The following is a 21647-nucleotide window of genomic DNA, read 5'->3' as shown; positions in this document are numbered from 1 at the left end:
TGTGTGTGAGTGAGTCACCAGAGAAAACATTGATGAAACGAGAGGAAAAGGCCTTTTGGAGTTACTTTCTCATCCTGTGTCTTTTTACAGAGACATACAGCCTTCTCTTTCTGCCAATGGCTGTGTGCTGTAACTCTGCTGTCTGTAAAGAATGTGTCCTGGGCTGATGTTGCCTTGAGGTCACAGATCTAGGAATGTAGGTTCTGGGAAACAGACCTTAGATTAGTGTCTAGGGGTAACTTCCTTCTACTCAGCCTGGAAGTGCTGTGGCATTAAAGATGAAGTTGGACTGGTACCCTCCCGCTCTAATGACCATGGGAGGAGGGACTGAGACCAGTCACTGCCAGGGGAAAGGAGGAACTGAGACCACTCACTGCCAGGGGAAAGGAGGGACTGAGACCACTCACTGCCAGGGAAAGGAGGAACTGAGACCACTCACTGCCAGGGAAAGGAGGAACTGAGACCACTCACTGCCAGGGGAAAGGAGGAACTGAGACCACTCACTGCCAGGGGAAAGGAGGAACTGAGACCACTCACTGCCAGGGGAAAGGAGGAACTGAGACCAGTCACTGCCAGGGGAAAGGAGGAACTGAGACCAGTCACTGCCAGGGGAAAGGAGGAACTGAGACCACTCACTGCCAGGGGAAAGGAGGGACTGAGACCACTCACTGCCAGGGGAAAGGAGGAACTGAGACCACTCACTGCCAGGGGAATGTAATGAAGCCAATTAGGATAGAGAAAGGGGGAGAGAAGAGGAGAGGAAAAGAGGGGTGAGGAGGAGTAGAGGGAGAGGAGAGGGAGGAGTAGAGAGAGAGGAGAGGAGGAGTAGAGAGAGATGAGAGGAGGGAGAGGAGAGGAGGAGTAGAGAGAGAGGAGAGGAGGAGTAGAGGGAGAGGAGAGGAGGAGAGGAGGGAGAGGAGGAGAGGAGGGAGAGGAGGGAAGGAGTAGAGGTAGAGGAGGGAAGGAGTAGAGAGAGAGGAGGGAAGGAGTAGAGGGAGAGGAGGGAAGGAGAGGAGGGAAGGAGTAGAGGGAGAGGAGGGAAGGAGTAGAGAGAGAGGAGGGAAAGGGGAGAGGAGGAGTAGAGGGAGAGGAGAGGAGGAGTAGAGAGAGAGGAGAGGAGGAGTAGAGAGAGATGAGAGGAGGGAGAGGAGAGGAGGAGTAGAGAGAGAGGGAGAGGAGGAGTAGAGGGAGAGGAGAGGAGGAGAGGAGGGAGAGGAGGGAAGGAGTAGAGGTAGAGGAGTGGAAGGAGTAGAGAGAGAGGAGGGAAGGAGTAGAGGGAGAGGAGGGAAGGAGAGGAGGGAAGGAGTAGAGAGGAGAGGAGGGAAGGATGTAGAGAGAGAGGAGGGAAGGAGTAGAGGGAGAGGAGGGAAGGAGTAGAGAGAGAGGAGAGGAGGAGTAGAGAGAGAGGAGAGGAGGAGGAGAGGGAGAGGAGAGGAGGAGAGGAGAGGAGGGAAGGAGTAGAGGGAGAGGAGGGAAGGAGTAGAGAGAGAGGAGGGAAGGAGTAGAGGGAGAGGAGGGAAGGAGTAGAGAGAGAGGAGAGGAGGAGTAGAGAGAGAGGAGAGGAGGAGGAGAGGAGAGGAAGGAGGAGTAGAGAGAGGAGAGGAGGAGGAGAGAGAGAGGAGAGGAGGGAGAGGAGAGGAGAGAGAGAGAGAGGAGAGGAGTAGAGGGAGAGGAGAGGAGGAGTAGAGAGAGGCAAGGAGGAGTAGAGGGAGAGGAGAGGAGGAGTAGAGAGAGGAGAGGAGGAGTAGAGAGAGAGAGGAGAGGAGGGAGAGGAGAGGAGGAGTGAGAAGAGAGAGGAGAGAGGAGGGAGAGGAGAGGAGGAGTAGAGGGAGAGGAGAGGAGGAGTAGAGAGAGGAAAGGAGGAGTAGAGGGAGTAGGCCGAGGAGGAGTAGAGGGAGAGGAGAGGAGGAGTCGCGGGTGTGGCGCGGTGGACCGTCGAGCGGCGCGGCGAGGCGGAGCTCGTGTGAGGCGCGGCGGCGTAGAGAGCGCGGAGAGGAGCGGCGAGGAGAGGAGCGAGCTTGCGCGCGTGCGGAGAGGAGGAGTAGAGGGAGAGGAGAGGAGGAGTAGAGAGAGAGGAGAGGTGAAGAAAGGAGGGTAGGGAGAGAAGAAGGAGAGGGTATGAGGAATGGGCGATCTATCCCTCTCCTATCACGTTCCACCCTGTTTGTCTCTCAGTGCTCCCATCCTTCTACCTTCTTTCTCTCTCCCTCTCTCTCTCCCTCTCTCTCTCCCTCTCTCTCTGTCTCCACATAATCCTCTTTTGTTTGACTCTGTCATACTCTTTCTGCTTTTTAATCTGGATAATTAGGTTTATACCTCTCCCTGGTTGTTACTCTCCCTTAGACAATAGTGGAATAAAGTGCAAAATAATGTTCCTATTATGGAACAATCATTATTTCATCTCACCATGAGTTATTTTCTGGGTGTACTTTGTCTGATCTTGGCAATGTTTTTAATTGTATTATTACTTTTTAAAATCCAGAAACATTCAACCCTGAGGTAATGACATCACCACCACTGATTGACAAGAGCCAATTTGATCATTCTTAGTTAATTGTAATTCTGTTGTTGTTGAGACAGGATCCATGCCTCCATTGGACTGACTTTATCAATATCAGTGGGTGAGTGCATCTCCATGCTCAAAACTGGCTTCCTCTCCCTGTCTCTTCTCTTTCATCTCTACTGATCTGAAAACACAGGATAGGTCAAAACAATGTGGATGGAATTTGCTCCCAGCCGTCCAGTTCTCTGGGATCAGTGCAGATGAATGAAAGGAGACGAGGAGATGAGAGGAAGGGTTAGACCTATTGCGATGCAGCCGGCGCATCGGGACGCAGCCTCTATCAGTCCGTTCCAGAGTTTTCTCAGCTCTGTAGCGCTGCCAAGCACGCTCACTGCTCGGCAATCGCAGTCTAGGTAAAAGGATTAGACACGGCTTACATAAACGGCTCCCATGGCAACCACGCGCCACAGCCAGGCAACAGCGGAGGGAGGAGCCACCGCCACCTCTCATCGTGTGCCATTGGTCATGTCATCTGTATGTCTAAGTGTTTCCTACATTTTCTGACTGTCTCTCCATACCCGCCATGTTGGAATGGGATATTAAACACTCGCTGGAAACGTGGGTTTATATACTATAGAGACCAAAGCATTGAAATCTTGAACTGCATCAACAGCCGCCGTAGGTAGCAAACGACTACCCTTTCTTTAACAGAGACTGATTCTGACCATTCCCCCTCATATATGGACTACGGACTCAAAAGGTAGTGCACTATGTAGGGAATAGGGTGCCATTTGGGACGCAGACCATGTTGCCGTCTTAGTGGAGAGATGCAATGCCCACAGAGGTTCCACTCAGTTCATTCAGCCTTGCTACTACGCTCCATTGTCTTACTCTGGAATGCTTCCCAAATGGAACCCTCTTCCTATTTAGTGCACTACTTTTGACCAGAGCCCATATAGGATGCCATTTGTGACGTATCCCACCATGTGTGCTGTCTGTGTGTGCTTGCTGGTGCCTGCTGTCTGCTGCAGGCCTGCTACTGATAGGCTGGCTGCTTGGCTTGGCGTTGATGGTTGAAGTGTGGCCCCGCTGGATGCTGGCCTTTAGAGCGCTTCATTTCCCACCACACCCTCAGGGGAAGCCACGTTGCTCAATGCCTTTCATGGCTACTGCTGTGAAGGAGAGCACTGGTCTCTACGGATGCTCCCGCTCACTCTCTCTACAGCCAGTATGTCGCTCTCGCTGTCTTTCTTTCTACGCCGCTCTCTCTCTCTTTCTGTCGCCTCTCTCTGTTTATTGCTCCTCTCCCTGTCCTCTCTTTCTCTCACCATCTCCATCTTGCTCCTCTTCTCTCTCTCTCTCTCTCTCTCTCTCTCTCTCTCTCTCTCTCTCTCTCTCTCCCCTCTCTCTCCCCTCTCTCTCGCTCTCTCTCTCTCTCTCTCTCTCTCTCCCCTCTCTCTCGCTCTCTCTCTCTCTCTCTCCCCTCTCGCTCTCTCTCTCTCTCTCTCTCTCTCTCTCTCTCTCCCCTCTCTCCCCTCTCTCCCCTCCCCCCCCCCCCCCCTCTCTCTCTCTCTCTCTCTCTCTCTCTCTCTCTCTCTCTCTCTCCTGTGGTTCAGGATGGGGAGGTTGAGTGGGTTTCCTTTTTTTGTCCTCCTGTCCTTGCCGTACCGTATCCTGTCCTGTCTTGTCTTGTGGTATCCAAACCTTTCAGCCCAAAGCTACAGACATCTTCAACACAGAAACAAAAGATGACCAATGACTTCTGTTCTGTCTGTCTCCTTCCTCCCCCTCCTCCTCCCTAACTTCCCCATTCTCCTTCCTCCCCCTCCTCCTCCCTAACTTCCCCATTCTCCTTCCTCCCCCTCCTCCTCCCTAACTTCCCCATTCTCCTTCCTCCCCCTCCTCCTCCCTAACTTCCCCATTCTCCTTCCTCCCCCTCCTCCTCCCTAACTTCCCCATTCTCCTTCCTCCTCCTCCTCCCTAACTTCCCCATTCTCCTTCCTCCCCCTCCTCCTCCCTAACTTCCCCATTCTCCTTCCTCCCCCTCCTCCTCCCTAACTTCCCCATTCTCCTTCCGTCTCCCTTCTCTCTCCTCCCGATGTAATGTTACCTCTCTTTCTCTTCATCTCTCTCTCTTTCTCTCTTTCTCTCTCTGTCTTGCGCTCTTTTTCTACCCTCCCTACTCTCTCTCCTTTCTCTCCGCCTCTCAAGAGCGATAAGGAGATTTGGAGGGAAGGGCAAAACACAGCGTCCATTTCTAAACGCTCTGATTTTCTTAACAGGGAGGCCCACAGGAAACGGCCACTGTGGCTAACAGTTAGATCACCAATTGAGTTTACAGTTGAATGTCTGTTTCTAAACGTCATGTTAAGTTATGACCTTCACACCAGCCTGCCAGTGACCTTGATGTGTGTTGAGTGTTCTATTTCTCTTCAGCTGTTCCATCGTCCCGTTCCCCTCCTGTCATTCTCTCCAGATCAGAATTCATGCCCTCCACAGTATTCTCTATGTGGAGTGAGTACTGTGCTGTATATTCAGTAGATATTCCAGAATCTTCCTCACGTCGCGACATGTATTGCAGTCACTCTTGCGAAATGAATGTATTGTATATTATGTGTGAAAAGCAGTGGATACTGGGAATGGGAACGGTGGTTTTCCATCCACTTGAATTCTGCAGGTCCGGTGTCAAGGACACGGGAAGAACGGAGGGGATGTGTTATCCTGCGGGCCAGTCCTGGGAGTGGGACAGTCGAGCCCAGAGCAGTGCATCTTGGTCTGGGTTAGTCCCTCTGTCTCTGCCCCTCCCTGGATAATGTCCAACATAATTGCTGGGATTGAGATCATTTCTTGTGGGGGATCGAGCTCCGTTTGAACCCCCCATCCCCAATATCACACCTTTATCTCCCTTTTAACTGCAAGTCTCTTTACTCTTTCCCCATCCCATCATCCTTTTCTCCTTACGTTATCTCACTCTCTTTTGCCACACATAGTTCACACTGTAACAGAGAGGACCTCACTCAGAAACGTCAAGTCATTGTATGTACGACCGCCCAAAACTCCACACTTACTACCAACACTTTTCTATACTGAATGTACATAGACAGTTAAAGCAGAACTGTCTTCCAAACCAATGAGTCTGTGGGCTCCTGTCTTCATCTGTAGCTGGTTTCCAGTGATCCCTCCCTGGGATCTGCCTGTCTTTTATTTTACATTTTCATTTTCATTTAATTGTATTTTTTTTTTTTTTTTACCTTTATTTAACTAGGCAAGTCAGCTAAGAACAAATTCTTATTTACAATGATGGCCTGTCTGTGTTTTAGACTCTGTCCTGCCTGTGTTTTAAACTCTATCCTGCCTGTGTTTTAGCCTCTGTCCTGCCTGTGTTTTAGCCTCTGTCCTGCCTGTGTTTTATACTCTGTACTGCCTGTGATTTTGCCTCTGTCCTGCCTGTGTTTTAGCGTCTGTCCTGCCTGTGTTTTAGCGTCTGTCCTGCCTGTGTTTTAGCCTTTGTCCTTCCTGTGTTTTAGCCTGGCCTCTGCCAGTGTTTTAGCCTCTATCCTGCCTGTGTTTTAGTCTCTGTCCTGCCTGTGTTTTAGACCCTGTCCTGCTTGTGTTTTAGACTCTGTCCTGCCTGTGTTTTAGACTCTGTCCTGCCTGTGTTTTAGCCCCTGTCCTGCCTGTGTTTTAGCCCCTGTCCTGCCTGTGTTTTAGTCACTGTCCTGCCTGTGTTTTAGTCACTGTCCTGCCTGTGTTTTAGCCTCTGTCCTGCCTGTGTTTTAGTCACTGTCCTGCCTGTGTTTTAGCCTCTGTCCTGCCTGTGTTTTAGCCTCTGTCCTGCCTTTGTTTTAGTCTCTGTCCTGCCTGTGTTTTAGTCTCTGTCCTGCCTGTGTTTTAGACTCTGTCCTGCCTATGTTTTAGTCTCTGTCCTGCCTGTGTTTTAGACTCTGTCCTGCCTGTGTTTTAGACTCTGTCCTGCCTGTGTTTTAGACTCTGTCCTGCCCGTGTTTTAGACTCTGTCCTGCCCGTGTTTTAGACTCTGTCCTGCCTGTGTTTTAGACTCTGTCCTGCCTGTGTTTTAGACTCTGTCCTGCCTGTGTTTTAGACTCTGTCCTGCCTGTGTTCTAGACTCTGTCCTGCCTGTGTTTTAGTCTCTGTCCTGCCTTTGTTTTAGTCTCTGTCCTGCCTGTGTTTTAGTCTCTGTCCTGCCTGTGTTTTAGACTCTGTCCTGCCTATGTTTTAGTCTCTGTCCTGCCTGTGTTTTAGACTCTGTCCTGCCTGTGTTTTAGACTCTGTCCTGCCTGTGTTTTAGACTCTGTCCTGCCTGTGTTTTAGACTCTGTCCTGCCCGTGTTTTAGACTCTGTCCTGCCCGTGTTTTAGACTCTGTCCTGCCTGTGTTTTAGACTCTGTCCTGCCCGTGTTTTAGACTCTGTCCTGCCTGTGTTTTAGACTCTGTCCTGCCTGTGTTCTAGACTCTGTCCTGCCTGTGTTTTAGTCTCTGTCCTGCCTGTGTTTTAGACTCTGTCCTGCCTGTGTTTTAGTCTCTGTCCTGCCTGTGTTTTAGACTCTGTCCTGCCTGTTTTCTAGACTCTGTCCTGCCTGTGTTTTAGACTCTGTCCTGCCTGTGTTCTAGACTCTGTCCTGCCTGTGTTCTAGACTCTGTCCTGCCTGTGTTCTAGACTCTGTCCTGCCCGTGTTTTAGACGCTGTCCTGCCCGTGTTTTAGACTCTGTCCTGCCTGTGTTCTAGACTCTGTCCTGCCCGTGTTTTAGACTCTGTCCTGCCTGTGTTTTAGACTCTGTCCTGCCTGTGTTCTAGACTCTGTCCTGCCTGTGTTCTAGACTCTGTCCTGCCTGTGTTCTAGACTCTGTCCTGCCTGTGTTCTAGACTCTGTCCTGCCTGTGTTCTAGACTCTGTCCTGCCTGTGTTCTAGACTCTGTCCTGCCTGTGTTCTAGACTCTGTCCTGCCTGTGTTCTAGACTCTGTCCTGCCTGTGTTCTAGACTCTGTCCTGCCTGTGTTCTAGACTCTGTCCTGCCTGTGTTCTAGACTCTGTCCTGCCTGTGTTTTAGTCGCTGTCCTGCCTGTGTTTTAGTCGCTGTCCTGCCTGTGTTCTAGACTCTGTCCTGCCTGTGTTCTAGACTCTGTCCTGCCTGTGTTCTAGACTCTGTCCTGCCTGTGTTCTAGACTCTGTCCTGCCTGTGTTCTAGACTCTGTCCTGCCTGTGTTCTAGACTCTGTCCTGCCTGTGTTTTAGACCCTGTCCTGCTTGTGTTTTAGACTCTGTCCTGCCTGTGTTTTAGACTCTGTCCTGCCTGTGTTTTAGCCCCTGTCCTGCCTGTGTTTTAGCCCCTGTCCTGCCTGTGTTTTAGTCACTGTCCTGCCTGTGTTTTAGTCACTGTCCTGCCTGTGTTTTAGCCTCTGTCCTGCCTGTGTTTTAGTCACTGTCCTGCCTGTGTTTTAGCCTCTGTCCTGCCTGTGTTTTAGCCTCTGTCCTGCCTTTGTTTTAGTCTCTGTCCTGCCTGTGTTTTAGTCTCTGTCCTGCCTGTGTTTTAGACTCTGTCCTGCCTATGTTTTAGTCTCTGTCCTGCCTGTGTTTTAGACTCTGTCCTGCCTGTGTTTTAGACTCTGTCCTGCCTGTGTTTTAGACTCTGTCCTGCCCGTGTTTTAGACTCTGTCCTGCCCGTGTTTTAGACTCTGTCCTGCCTGTGTTTTAGACTCTGTCCTGCCTGTGTTTTAGACTCTGTCCTGCCTGTGTTTTAGACTCTGTCCTGCCTGTGTTCTAGACTCTGTCCTGCCTGTGTTTTAGTCTCTGTCCTGCCTTTGTTTTAGTCTCTGTCCTGCCTGTGTTTTAGTCTCTGTCCTGCCTGTGTTTTAGACTCTGTCCTGCCTATGTTTTAGTCTCTGTCCTGCCTGTGTTTTAGACTCTGTCCTGCCTGTGTTTTAGACTCTGTCCTGCCTGTGTTTTAGACTCTGTCCTGCCTGTGTTTTAGACTCTGTCCTGCCCGTGTTTTAGACTCTGTCCTGCCCGTGTTTTAGACTCTGTCCTGCCTGTGTTTTAGACTCTGTCCTGCCCGTGTTTTAGACTCTGTCCTGCCTGTGTTTTAGACTCTGTCCTGCCTGTGTTCTAGACTCTGTCCTGCCTGTGTTTTAGTCTCTGTCCTGCCTGTGTTTTAGACTCTGTCCTGCCTGTGTTTTAGTCTCTGTCCTGCCTGTGTTTTAGACTCTGTCCTGCCTGTTTTCTAGACTCTGTCCTGCCTGTGTTTTAGACTCTGTCCTGCCTGTGTTCTAGACTCTGTCCTGCCTGTGTTCTAGACTCTGTCCTGCCTGTGTTCTAGACTCTGTCCTGCCCGTGTTTTAGACGCTGTCCTGCCCGTGTTTTAGACTCTGTCCTGCCTGTGTTCTAGACTCTGTCCTGCCCGTGTTTTAGACTCTGTCCTGCCTGTGTTTTAGACTCTGTCCTGCCTGTGTTCTAGACTCTGTCCTGCCTGTGTTCTAGACTCTGTCCTGCCTGTGTTCTAGACTCTGTCCTGCCTGTGTTCTAGACTCTGTCCTGCCTGTGTTCTAGACTCTGTCCTGCCTGTGTTCTAGTCTCTGTCCTGCCTGTGTTCTAGACTCTGTCCTGCCTGTGTTCTAGACTCTGTCCTGCCTGTGTTCTAGACTCTGTCCTGCCTGTGTTCTAGACTCTGTCCTGCCTGTGTTCTAGACTCTGTCCTGCCTGTGTTCTAGACTCTGTCCTGCCTGTGTTTTAGTCGCTGTCCTGCCTGTGTTTTAGTCGCTGTCCTGCCTGTGTTCTAGACTCTGTCCTGCCTGTGTTCTAGACTCTGTCCTGCCTGTGTTCTAGACTCTGTCCTGCCTGTGTTCTAGACTCTGTCCTGCCTGTGTTCTAGACTCTGTCCTGCCTGTGTTCTAGACTCTGTCCTGCCTGTGTTCTAGACTCTGTCCTGCCTGTGTTCTAGACTCTGTCCTGCCTGTGTTCTAGACTCTGTCCTTTGCTCTGTGATGAATGTGTCTAATCATCCTGAGTGAGAACTTGTCTTCCTCCTATTGATTCCTAAACCCATTTAGTGAATTGGGGTTCTGGGAGAATCCTGTGTAAGCACAGAGGACAGTTAGGGATAATGAAGTGGCAATGCAACACGGTCATCTTTCCGTTCAAGATGTACAGGAGGAGAGGATCGGAGAAGAACTCTCTCTCTCTTCCTCCACACGTTCACTCACTGTCGTACTGTACTTGACCGTGTGCCAGACTGGTGTCAGATGACCTCACGCTATGTAGACTGGATCATATCTGTTCTCCTGGCCCAGCGTCGGCCGGTTTAGGGTTTGGCCGGGGTAGGCCGTCGTTGTAAATAAGAATTTGTTCTTAACTGACTTGCCTAGTTAAATAAAGGTTACAAATAAAACATATAAAACAATGTGTCTCTCAGGCCTAGTTTATTCAGCCAACGTGGTGACATTCCCTTCCAGAGTTTGGAGAAATCCTAGAATGCATGTTTAACCGGTGTGAAATGGCTAGGTAGTTAGCGGGGTGCGCGCTAATAGGGTTTCAATCGGCGACGTCACTCACTCTGAGACCTTGAAGTAGTTGTTCCCCTTGCTCCGTAAGAGCCGCGGCTTATGTGGAGCGATGAGTAACGATGCTTCGTGGGAGGCAGTTGTTGATGTGTGCAGAGAGTCCCTGGTTTGAGCCCAGGTTGGGGCGAGGAGAGGGATGGAAGCTATACTGTTACATTGATGCTGATGACCCGGATCATTGGTTGCTGCAGAAAAGGAGGAGGTCAAAAGGGTGGTGAGTGTAACAGATGTGAAATGGCTAGTTAGTTAGCGGGGTGCATGCTAATAGGGTTTCAATCAGTGATGTCACTCGCTCTGAGACCTTGAAGTAGTAGTTCCCCTTGCTCTGCAAGGGCTGTGGCTTTTGTGGAATAATGGGTAACGACGTTTCGAGGGTGACTGTTGTCTATGTGTGCAGAGGGTCCCTGGTTGGAGCCCTGGTAGGGGCGAGGAGAGGGATGGAAGCTATACTGTTACACGTGTAACCAATGTTCCCTCTAATTCTTTTCAGAACTGAGCACATTTCAGGTCTGCTGAGCGCAAACTTGAACATTATGAAAATTCTGTGCAACTTCCGGTGCGTGTTTACTGTGAACACTGAGGCTGTACCCGCTTTAAGTTACAGTTTTAACAGTTGCCAAGTTGGCTACTGTGGGTATTTGATCATAATGTAGGCCTACCAGAGTGGCCTTCCATCAAAAACAATGGAGAAAATGCATTCCATAACATTTTAACATGCAAATAGCTGTTCTATCATTCAGCCTACAGTAGCAGCCAATGTGTGGTGTTCAATGAAGGCTTACATTCCATAAGACATTTGAAAAAAAATACATGCATTAACGTGAACCTGTTTATCCACTCAGACAAGGAGGTGACTGAAAATGTTGTGTTTGATGCAAGAAACCACTTTACAAAATAAAATGCATTATTATTCCCATACCATTATTAAAGAGAATCAGACAAATGATGCTACCCTCTGCCTATTGGCTACTTAGCTTATTCAAGATGTACCTCAAAATACAACACTGCCCCTTTAAGACATAAAAAAAAGCTCTTTACTTGACTGTCTTTTCAAAGATGGCTAGAAGTGTACATGTCTGGTGCTCTTGTTGGAAGCAACCTCTCCCCCATGTTGGGCTAATAACTCACTACCTAGCAAAGAATATGAACTAATGTGCACATGTGGCTACATGCAGCTCTCTGTAGCCTAAACAGTTCAAAGTGAATGGCACAGATCCATATATGGCAATGGCTATTTGCATATAGACCTACTGCAGCTCTGATTGGTTATGGCGCACCGGTCTGTGTAGAGTACGGGCCTGAGTCGTGCACCTTCATTGCAATAGAATCCTACTCCAATGCGCTCTGCCTACAAGAAAACATCTTTCAAAGTTAGTTTTGCACACGATGTCTTGCATAGTTCGTTTTGTTGTGGTATGTTAAATTGAAAGTGGCTAATATTGCGTTGATTCAATCACAATTCCCACAGTGGATTGAAACGTTTCTAAAGGAAAGTTCAATGAAGTTCAATCTAGTGCTTCTCTGTGCGGCCAGATATTTATTCTGCGTGGCTTGTAACTGTAAGTTCTCTCCTGAGAACTGAGTCATTCATCCTCCCTATTGCATCCCATTACTTCCTGGCAGTGCTGAAAGGGAGAGTACTGTTTGAGAGCTGAGTGCACTGGCACGGTTGGACTTCACCTTGAGATGTCCCCCTGGGCGGTGTTGTGTTTTGTAGACCACAAGGGGGTCTTTAACCTACATAGGTAGCATTAGTGGGCTAAACGTAAGTCACACTCTCAATAGCGCTCGCTACTGGAGTACAGCCAAGTCAGCAGTGTTAGTTTGGGAGCTGAGACAAGGGAGCTGGAGGCTTGGACATAAAGGGGACAGATAGATAAGTCTCTGTAGTAAGTTGTTCTGAAGCTCCTTCCCAATGAACACTGGACTGATGAGATGGTCCTGGACAGAACCATGTTTCTTTATAGAGGACTCTGGATAGTTGCCATGGTGACCAAGAGAACAGGGAATGATTTATGATTCATTCATTTGTTTATTTTCATGAGGGTTTGACTAGATCATGTAATAATGCTAAAGAATAAAGAAAATAATATCTACGAATGTTTTATACTGAGCATCTTCTTTTTCCGATTTTCTGATTCTCACGAGTGTTTGAGCAGAATGAGTTCAGAGCTCCAACATGTTCTATCTGAAGGATTCAGGATGTATCGATCTGTTTATTTTCACACCTATTAGACATGGTCTCCTCCCTGTTGTCAGCTTGCCTGGGGTCGTTGCTGGCGAGGTATCCAGGGACAACGCCCTGACTGTTTTCTTCCTCTTGACCAGAAGGGCAGATGTAATTTTCACTAAGCCGTCCGCAGCCGGCTGGAACGTAATACACTGCATCACTAAAGCAAACACACCAGAGGACATACAGCGGTAGATAGCCTCACCTACTAGGCTGGCAACATTTTGGTCATCTCCCCAAAATTCCCAGGTTTTCAGAAATCCTGGTTGGAAGACTTCTGGAGTTAAGAGGGAATACGCAGGAAATCTGGACTCCTTCAACCAGAATTTTGGGACAACCCGGGATTTTGGGTAAATTTACCAGAATTTTGCCACCCTAGTCTCACTCATTCAAACAAGAGGAGTTGCTTCTAATGAAATAATAGAGTGCAGGTCATTGGGGTGATGTGGATGCTGCTGTTGAGTTGGTGAAGTCCTGCTGTCCCCAGATTGTAGCTTATCAGCACCCCTAAGCTGGGCTCCCGAGTGGCTCATTGGTCTAAGGCACTGCATCACAGTGCTTGACGTGTCACTACAGACACCCTGGTTCGAATCCAGGCTGTTTCACAACTGGCTGTGATTGAGAGTCCTATAGGGTGCCGCACAATTGGCCAAGCGTCTACTGGGTTTGGCCAGTGTAGGCCGTCGTTGTAAATAAGAATGTGTTCTTTATTGATTTGCCTAGTTAAATAAAAGTTCAATAGATCTGTTGCTGATCCCATTGTCTTTAACACCTGATTCAGGATCAGATCCCTGTTCCACCCTAATAATGGAACCCTTGTCCGCTGTGTGTAGTTCCCTAACCTTTTTTTTCTCTTCTGTGACATCATTGTTGTTGGCATATCCTTGTTTACCTCATTCCGTGGCGGGTTTCGTGGGTGGGGGATGTAGTTGACACTGCAGGCTAGCCCTGTTTCCCTTGGCAGCTGTCCTTGTGAGTCAGCCCTCATAGACCTCCATACTAAATACACCCAGCGCTCTGCTGTCCATAGACATGCTCAGCTCCCACTAATGACAGACCTGCCATGACTGTCTGAGGGACTCACTACTGGGCCAGGCAGGACACTTGTGCAGCTTTTAGTGTTTCCCCCCAAAAAATATATATATACAGTATACATATTTTTTAAGTTATTTGATTTATATTTATAATCCAATTTATGGAAATGTATCTTTTTCTCAGGGGACGATTTCCCAAGACCGCAAACAGCGAAGATCCTCATTATAATAAGGAGGGCCATAAAAATGCACACTACAAATAGACTAGACGATGTAAATGATCTATTCTAGATGACGCAGCAGCCTCAGCGGCCAGGATTAGCTGATCACAGCTGAACACCTTAAAGAGTCGTAGTTTAATAGACTTGCCCATTCATTGATCAAGGGGCAGTGGAGGGTGGGGGGGGTGGGGTGGGGTGGGGGGGTGACAGAGGAAGAGGGGGGTCACTTCTTTTGTCCCCCGTGCAGGTCCTGTTCGATTCAAGATAATGAAGAGGGACATTTCAAAGGTAACGTCCATAATGTGGTTATTATGGTTCCCTTGCCCTCGAGTATCATTAAGGGGGAGTAGAGTTGCCTGACGACTCAAACTGAATTCTTCCACTGTTCTATGTTCGCTACATTAGTCTGAGACTGGCGTCGTTGAAGTTGTTCGTTGTGACGTCAAAATGAGGGGTGATGTACAAAACAAAGTCATCAGAGATTGGATCATCTCTAACCAATCAGAGTATCAAAGCCAATGACACATTTTGGAAACGCCACTTTAACCACGTGTGTTCTGGCTTTGGTCCCCTCCCAGAGGTTTCTGGGACCAATCAGAACAGTTAGATTGTGTTTGCGTTCTAGAAATCATCTGGGAAGTACTCAGATCCAGACTCATTGCGGAGAAGAAACTAACGTTCGTGTACATTGTGTAACATTTAGCTGGAACAAGGAATAGCTGGCTTTGGTTGGAGTGTGGTGTTGATGTGTGTGGGGTGAGGGCAGAAAGAGAGGAGAGAGATTGTGGCAAAGGTGACGAGAGAAAAAGAAAGGAGAGGGACAAGGACTGAGAGAAGTAAGGAGAGAGAGGGATGGGGATCTGAGAGCGGTAGGGGGAGAGCGATATAGGGGAGAGAGATGTAGGGGGATCTGAGAGAGGTAGAGGGAGAGATGTAGGGGGAGAGAGATGTAGGGGGATCTGAGAGAGGTAGAAGGAGAGATGTAGGGGGAGAGAGATGTAGGGGGATCTGAGAGAGGTAGAAGGAGAGATGTAGGGGGAGAGAGATGTAGGGGGATCAGAGAGAGGTAGAGGGAGAGATGTAGGGGGAGAGAGATGTAGGGGGATCTGAGAGAGGTAGAGGGAGAGATGTAGGGGGAGAGAGATGTAGGGGGATCTGAGAGAGGTAGAGGGAGAGATGTAGGGGGAGAGAGATGTAGGGGGATCTGAGAGAGGTAGAGGGAGAGATATAGGGGGAGAGAGATGTAGGGGGATCTGAGAGAGGTAGAGGGAGAGATGTAGGGGGAGAGAGATGTAGGGGGAGAGAGGTAGGGAGAGATCTAGGGGGAGAGAGATGTAGGGGGAGAGAGGTGGGGGAGAGAGGTAGGAGGAGAGAGAGGTATGGGGAGAGAGGTAGGAGGAGAGAGGTGGGGGAGAGAGGTAGGGAGAGAGGTAGGAGGAGAGAGGTAGGAGGGGAGAGAGGTAGGGGGAGAGAGGTAGGAGGAGAGAGAGGTATGGGGAGAGAGGTGGGGGGAGAGAGGTGGGGGGAGAGAGGTGGAGGGAGAGAGGTAGAGGGAGAGAGGTAGGGAAGAGAGGTAGGGGGAGAGAGAGAGATGTAGAGGGAGAGAGGTAGGAGAAGAGAGGTGGGGGAGAGAGGTAGGGGGAGAGAGGTAGGGGAGAGAGGTAGGAGGAGAGAGGTAGGAGGAGAGAGATGTAGGAGGAGAGAGGTAGGGGGAGAGAGAGAGATGTAGAGGGAGAGAGGTAGGAGGAGAGAGAGGTAGGGGAGAGAGGTAGGGGAAAGAGGTAGAGGGAGAGAGGTAGGGAAGAGAGGTAGGGGGAGAGAGAGAGATGTAGAGGGAGAGAGGTAGGGGAAGAGAGGTGGGGGAGAGAGGTAGGGGGAGAGAGGTAGAGGTAGAGAGGTAGGGGAGAGAGGTGGTGGGAGAGAGAGATGTAGAGACAGAGATGTAGAGGGAGAGAGGTAGAGGGAGAGAGGTAGGGGGAGAGAGGTAGGGGGAGAGAGAGAGATGTAGAGGGAGAGAGGTAGAGGGAGAGAGGTAGGGGGAGAGAGGTAGGGGGAGAGAGGTAGAGAGAGAGAGGTAGGGAGAGAGGTAGGGGAGAGAGATGTAGAGGGAGAGAGGTAGAGGGAGAGAGGTAGGGGGAGAGAGCTAGGGGGAGAGAGATGTAGAGGGAGAGAGGTAGGGGGAGAGAGGTAGGGGGAGAGAGGTAGAGAGAGAGAGGTAGAGAGAGAGAGATGGACTGGTGGTGGTGGTGAGTCATGATGTGTGTGTGATAGCACCTGATCTCGGTCTGCTCCGCTGAACACATGCTAATGTGGTCTACCTCTGCACAGACAAAACCTGCAGCAGCCCCTGCTATAACCACCCTACAGCACCCCTCACAGCCTGCCACTGGCTGTCACGCCTGTCAATCAATCATCCCAGCATATCAGTGCATTCGTCAGGCTTGTCAACAGTAGCGGTTGCCCGCAATGCCTCCTGCCGGTTGCTCTGCAGTTGGTCATCTCACTGTCAGGAACTGACTTGATGAAGTGGCCCCATATACTGATCTAGGGATAGAATTTGGGGTGGCTAAGCTGATCCTAGATCAGTTCAGCCTAAGTGCTATTTCCACACAGAACAATACTAATAGACTTCAAATTATGCTTATGGAACAGAGGTTCAATCAAAGGAATTTATTTCGTAAAAAAAATACGATAATTTGCACGTGTGATCCACTGTAGCAGTCTCTGAAATCAGAGAAGGGCTGCCAGTCTATATCTTCTATGTAGAGAGAAAGTGGCCATGGTAGCTATACATTCCACAGTAGAAGCATAGTAGACTCTGTTTTTGGCTGCAGCCTCCCTCCTGCCTATCTCGCTGGGTTTTGTGTGTCGGCCGTCCGGACCCGGAGGGAGAGCCAGCGTGACAGGCCAGTCAATATCAGTCTGCAGTGATTATGGGAGTCTCTTATTGCTAATGAGCAGCTTAGTGCACAGCGGATACCCTGCCAACACCCTGGGAAACATGCCCTATACTGTAGTATAGTACACAACACATGTATACTGTAGTATAGTACACAACACATGTATACTGTAGTATAGTACACAACACATCTATACTGTAGTATAGTACACAACATATTTATACTGTAGTATAGTACACAACACATTTATACTGTAGTATAGTACACAACACATGTATACTGTCGTATAGTACACAACACATGTATACTGTAGTATAGTACACAACACATGTATACTGTAGTATAGTACACAACACATGTATACTGTAGTATAGTACACAACATATTTATACTGTAGTATAGTACACAACACATTTATACTGTAGTATAGTTCACAACATATTTATACTGTAGTATAGTAGACAACATATTTATACTGTAGTATAGTACACAACACATTTATACTGTAGTATAGTACACAACACATTTATACTGTAGTATAGTACACAACATATTTATACTGTAGTATAGTACACAACACATTTATACTGTAGTATAGTTCACAACATATTTATACTGTAGTATAGTACACAACATATTTATACTGTAGTATAGTTCACAAAACATTTATACTGTAGTATAGTACATAACACATTTATACTGTAGTACACTGTCTGCTATCTAGAACCTACAATAGTTATTTGGGTGTCCCCATAGGAGTACCCCTTGAATAACACTTTTTAGTTCCAGGTAGAACCTTTTTGGGTTCCATGAAGAACCCTTTCCAAAGAGGGTTCTACATGGAACCCAAAAGGGTTCTACCTGAAACCAAAAAGGGTTCTCCTTTGGGGAGCACAGAAAAGCGTTCCGCAGTGAAAATGTTCTCCCAGTGAAGCGTAGAGAGACTGCAGCAGAGTGAACGGGGCTGTGCAGCACCTGCAGTCACTCTCTCTCTCTCTCTCTCTCTCTCTCTCTCTCTCTCTCTCTCTCTCTCTCTCTCTCTCTCTCTCTCTGTGTGCGTGTGCGCAAATGTGTGTGATAATCGCTCAGGACACACTGATTCAACACTCCCTCCTTCCCAGCACCCCTCTCTCTTGTCTCTCTCCCCTCTGCTCCCTTGCTCTCTCACTCTCTCCCTCGACCCAATTCTCCACACACACTACAATCATCTTACCCTGTGCCTGCCTTGTAACGGCTTTTCACCATGACGGCTGTTTGTTTGTGTGTGTGTGTGTGTGTGTGTGTGTGTGTGTGTGCCCACCATTTGTCTGCTATCCATTCTCAAACACTCTCTCTTTCTCTATCCCTTTCTGTCTCTCAGTCTCTCTCTCTCTGTTTCTTTCTGTTTGTGCTCTGCCTTCCTATTCCCTTCTTCATCTTCCCTTCTTCCTCTCCTCTTATTACTCACTTATCATCTCTTTCATTCTCTCCCTCGTACTCTCTCTCTTACACACACATTCTGCATTCTGATTGCTCTCTCTTATGCTCTCTCTTTCTCTTGCTGTATCTCTCTCTCTCTCTGTCTCTCTCTCTCTCTCTTTCTCTCTCAGTCTCTGTCTCTCTCTCTCTGTCTCTCTCTGTCTATCTCTCTCTCTCTCTGTCTCTCTCTCTCTCTGTCTCTCTCTCTGTCTCTCTCTCTCTCTCTCTCTCTCTCTCTCTCTGTCTCTCTCTCTGTGTCTCTCTCTCTCTGTCTCTCTCTCTGTATATCTCTCTGTCTCTCTGTCTATCTCTCTCTCTCTCTGTCTCTGTATCTCTCTCTCTGTCTTTCTCTCTGTCTCTCTGTCTGTCTCTCTCTCTATCTCTCTCTCTCTCTCTCTTGCTCTCTCTCTCTGTCTATCTCTCTCTGTCTCTCTGTCTCTCTGTCTCTCAGTCTCCCAGTCTCTCTCTCTCTCTCTCTCTCTCTCTCTCTCTCTCTCTCCAGTCTCCCAGTCTCTCTCTCTCTCTCTCTCGCTCTGTCTATCTCTCTCTCTCATTTCAATTCAATTCAATTCAATTTGCTTTATTGGCATAACGTAACAATGTACATATTGCTAAAGCTTACTTTGGAGATTTACAATATTAACATCATTAATAATAATAATCAATACTGTCAACGGGACAACAGTAACAACAATAACCACGTCTCTCTCTCTCTCAATCTCTCTCTTTCTTAACCACACACACATGCTCCCTCCCCCTGCATGATTCTTTATCACTGTTATTGTGTCTCTCTCTTAACCTCACACACAAACCAATGCACGCAAGCACACACGCCAACACTAACCTCCACAACACATTCTCTCTCTCTATCTCTCCCTCTTTCTTCTCCCGCTTTTTGTCTCTCTCCATACCGTTCTGTACCCAATCCTCCCTCTCTCCCTTCCACCCCTCCTCTCTTTTACTCCTCCCTCTCACTCCCTCGCTCCCCCTCCTCCCTCTCCGGGCTGGCTGAGTAAGTGCTGCAGCATCCTCACAGCGGAGGGTGTATGTGAGAGGAGTGTGTGAGTGGTTAGCACCGGGGATCTTCAACCAGAGGGGTTCCGTGTGAAGAGAAGGGCTCTTCTGTGCATGTGCTTGCCGTGTGTGTGTGTGTGTGTGTGTGTGTGAGTGTGTGCGTTTTCTCGATCTATGCGTGCGAGCAAGTGAGCGTGTGTGTGACGACGCTGTCCTCGTTCTGCACCGACCGGACCCTCTCTCTCATCTCATCATGCAGCCGGCTGTGCTCATCTCACCGCTGTGACGACTGAGTGTCTAGACCAGGCTCTGGAGACTGAGAGAGAGAGACAGGCAGAGAGACCGACACACAGACAGACAGGTGGACAGACAGATGGACTGTTGGTGGCGTGTGATGCTGTGATTCCTAGTGGAATATAAGGGTCTCCTCTGCATGGGACACTGTTGTAAGCCCTCATTAAGTTAACGAATTGGAGACAGACAGACAGACAGACAGACAGACAGACAGACAGACAGACAGACAGACAGACAGACAGACAGACAGACAGACAGACAGACAGACGGACAGACGGACAGGCTCTCCGGTCGACTCGAAGGACCACCTCTCTTTCTGGGGTTTGGGATGCGCTGCTTCTGGGTGGACTAGGAGAAAGGTCTCCTCTCTTTCTTCCCCTCTCCTCCTCCTCTCCTGTCTTCCACGAGAGAGCGCTCAGTGAGGATCTGATCCTGGAGTGTAGAGAGAGACAGAGGGGCCTGACGGGACGCGAGGCAGCATGGCTCGTCTCAACTGGTGCCTGGCCGCTGTCATCAGCTGGGGCAAGTTCCTCTTTTCCTGCTTCTTCCCCCTACGAGGGGCCAAGAAAGACAAGGTAAGCCCGCACAATGAGGGGGACTGGGAGGGGGTCGGAGAGGGGAGCTGGGAGGGTGTTGGAAAGGGGGACTGGGAGGGGGTTGGAGAGGGGGTCGGGGAGGGGGACTGGGAGGGGGTTGGAGAGGGGAGCTGGGAGGGGGTTGGAAAGGGGGAGAAGACAGAACAAGTACAATGGAATCATGGAACCACATTTTTTATTTTATTATTTACACTTTACTTCGTCTGGTTCTTCATTTATTGCTTTTCACTGAGATCAGAACCTGTTACCAGAGAGATACCTGGTGAGATGAGAAGAGCAGGAGTCTAAAAAGGTGTCCTAGTTTGTTGTCCGTGTTTGTGCACCAGTATAATGGTCTTGGCGCTACACTGGCTTGAACATTGAGTAATATCTGTGTCAGCTAGCTAACCAGCTGGTGCGCCAGCACTACAGATTAGTTTAGCACAATTTCACACAGCACAGCTGCTGGTGTGTGGACTACACTACAGGTTGAGGAATAGCTAGTGGATGTTACCCCTTAGCTCTGATTCAAGGTCAGTGTTGCTCTTCACCGCCAATGGTGAAGATTAAGATGGAGATAGAGAGGAACTGATCCTAGATTAGTGCTTAGGGGCAACTCACCCTTGGATCTGGAGAAATGGGATGCTTGATGCAGACGTTACTTTGCTAGTGTAACCGATGTGAAATGGCTAGTTAGTTAGCGGTGGTGCGCGCTAATAGCGTTTCAATCAGGTGACGTCACTCGCTCTGAGACCTGAAGTAGTTGTTCCCCTTGCTCTGCAAGGGTCGCGGCTTTTGTGGCGCGATGGGTAACGATGCTCCGTGGGTGTCAGTTGTTGATGTGTGCAGAGGGTCCCTGGTTCAAGCCCAGGTTGGGGTGAGGAGAGGGACGGAAGCGACACTGTTACACTACCATACACTACCTATCCCAATCCATAGTGTCACCTTGTACGACTGCAGAACAGAGCAGAACAAGGTTGGCATCTGCATTCAAGGTTTGTGTTTGCTAAAATAAAAATCGCTCAACCGTTGGAGTTTTACCAGCCATGTCATTTTACCATTCATTGCTTTTCGAGTCGGTATTTGTTCTTTATGGGTCGCTGGTTTTTCCAGTTCCGTAGTGGTTCGTATCTTGCAGGCGAATGTTTGGCAACAAAGGAAGAACGTATTTCCATGACTGATGCCGAATCTTTAGCGGTGCGTTGTGTTGATGGTTTCAGTCTTATTAGTCTGAATTGGACTGTGGTAATACAATGTCTTTGAGTGTCTGAATCACTGCACCACTCTTCTCTCTACCCCTTCCTCCTTCTCTCTTTCTCTCTGTTATAGAGGATAATCAATCATGTGGTACAAGTCCCGTACGTCCAAACACAGTCTTTCATTACACACGATAGAAAGTGTGTATGTGTGTGTTCATGCGTGTACAAATATATATAGTGTGTGTGTGTGTGTGTGTGTGTGTGTGTGTGTGTGTGTGTGTGTGTGTGTGTGTGTGTGTGTGTGTGTGTGTGTGTGTGTGTGTGTGTGTGTGTGTGTGTGTGTGTGTGTGTGTGTGTGTGTGTGTGTGTGTGTGTGTGTGTGTGTGTGTGTGTGAGCCTGAGGTGATCTTCTGATGAATAGAGACGGGATCTTTTTCATAAGTGTTGTCTTTTGTCTCTCATCTTGTTCCCACCAGTGTTTCAGTGGGTAAAAGGCTGCTTTCAATGGCGGCTGGTGAACCACAGGGCTAGTTATGTTTTGGTAGCACAAGCAGTTTTACGCATGAGCTGAACCAGCAGTCTTTTCTGATCTGTCTTCCCCAGTCATTAGCGTATCTGCTGTATTGAATGTGCGCCAGTAGGGTAG

General features: G+C 48.8%; 1 protein-coding gene across 15 annotated transcripts in view; it reads left to right on the top strand.

Moving 5' to 3' along the window:
- The window catches only part of LOC106575599 (tensin-1), a 185322-nt gene that overhangs the window by 24455 nt on the left and 139220 nt on the right, over nt 1-21647 (top strand). Inside the window, exon 1 of one of the 15 annotated variants that reach the window (XM_082963549.1) lies at nt 18946-19802. The exons of the other annotated variants lie outside the window; for them this stretch is intronic. Within the exon in view, the coding sequence (XP_082819675.1) occupies nt 19707-19802 (96 nt within the window). The 5' untranslated portion in view covers nt 18946-19706. Of the gene's footprint in view, nt 1-18945; nt 19803-21647 lie in introns of those variants that run through there. 15 annotated transcript variants of the gene reach the window in all.

The sequence above is a fragment of the Salmo salar genome, chromosome 17, assembly GCF_965601325.2.
Source record: "Salmo salar chromosome 17, fSalSal1, whole genome shotgun sequence".
In the NCBI taxonomy this organism is placed as follows: Eukaryota; Metazoa; Chordata; class Actinopteri; order Salmoniformes; family Salmonidae; genus Salmo; species Salmo salar.
The sequence above is the reverse complement of the archived record's forward strand: the minus strand, read 5'-3'. Positions and strand labels throughout refer to the sequence as shown.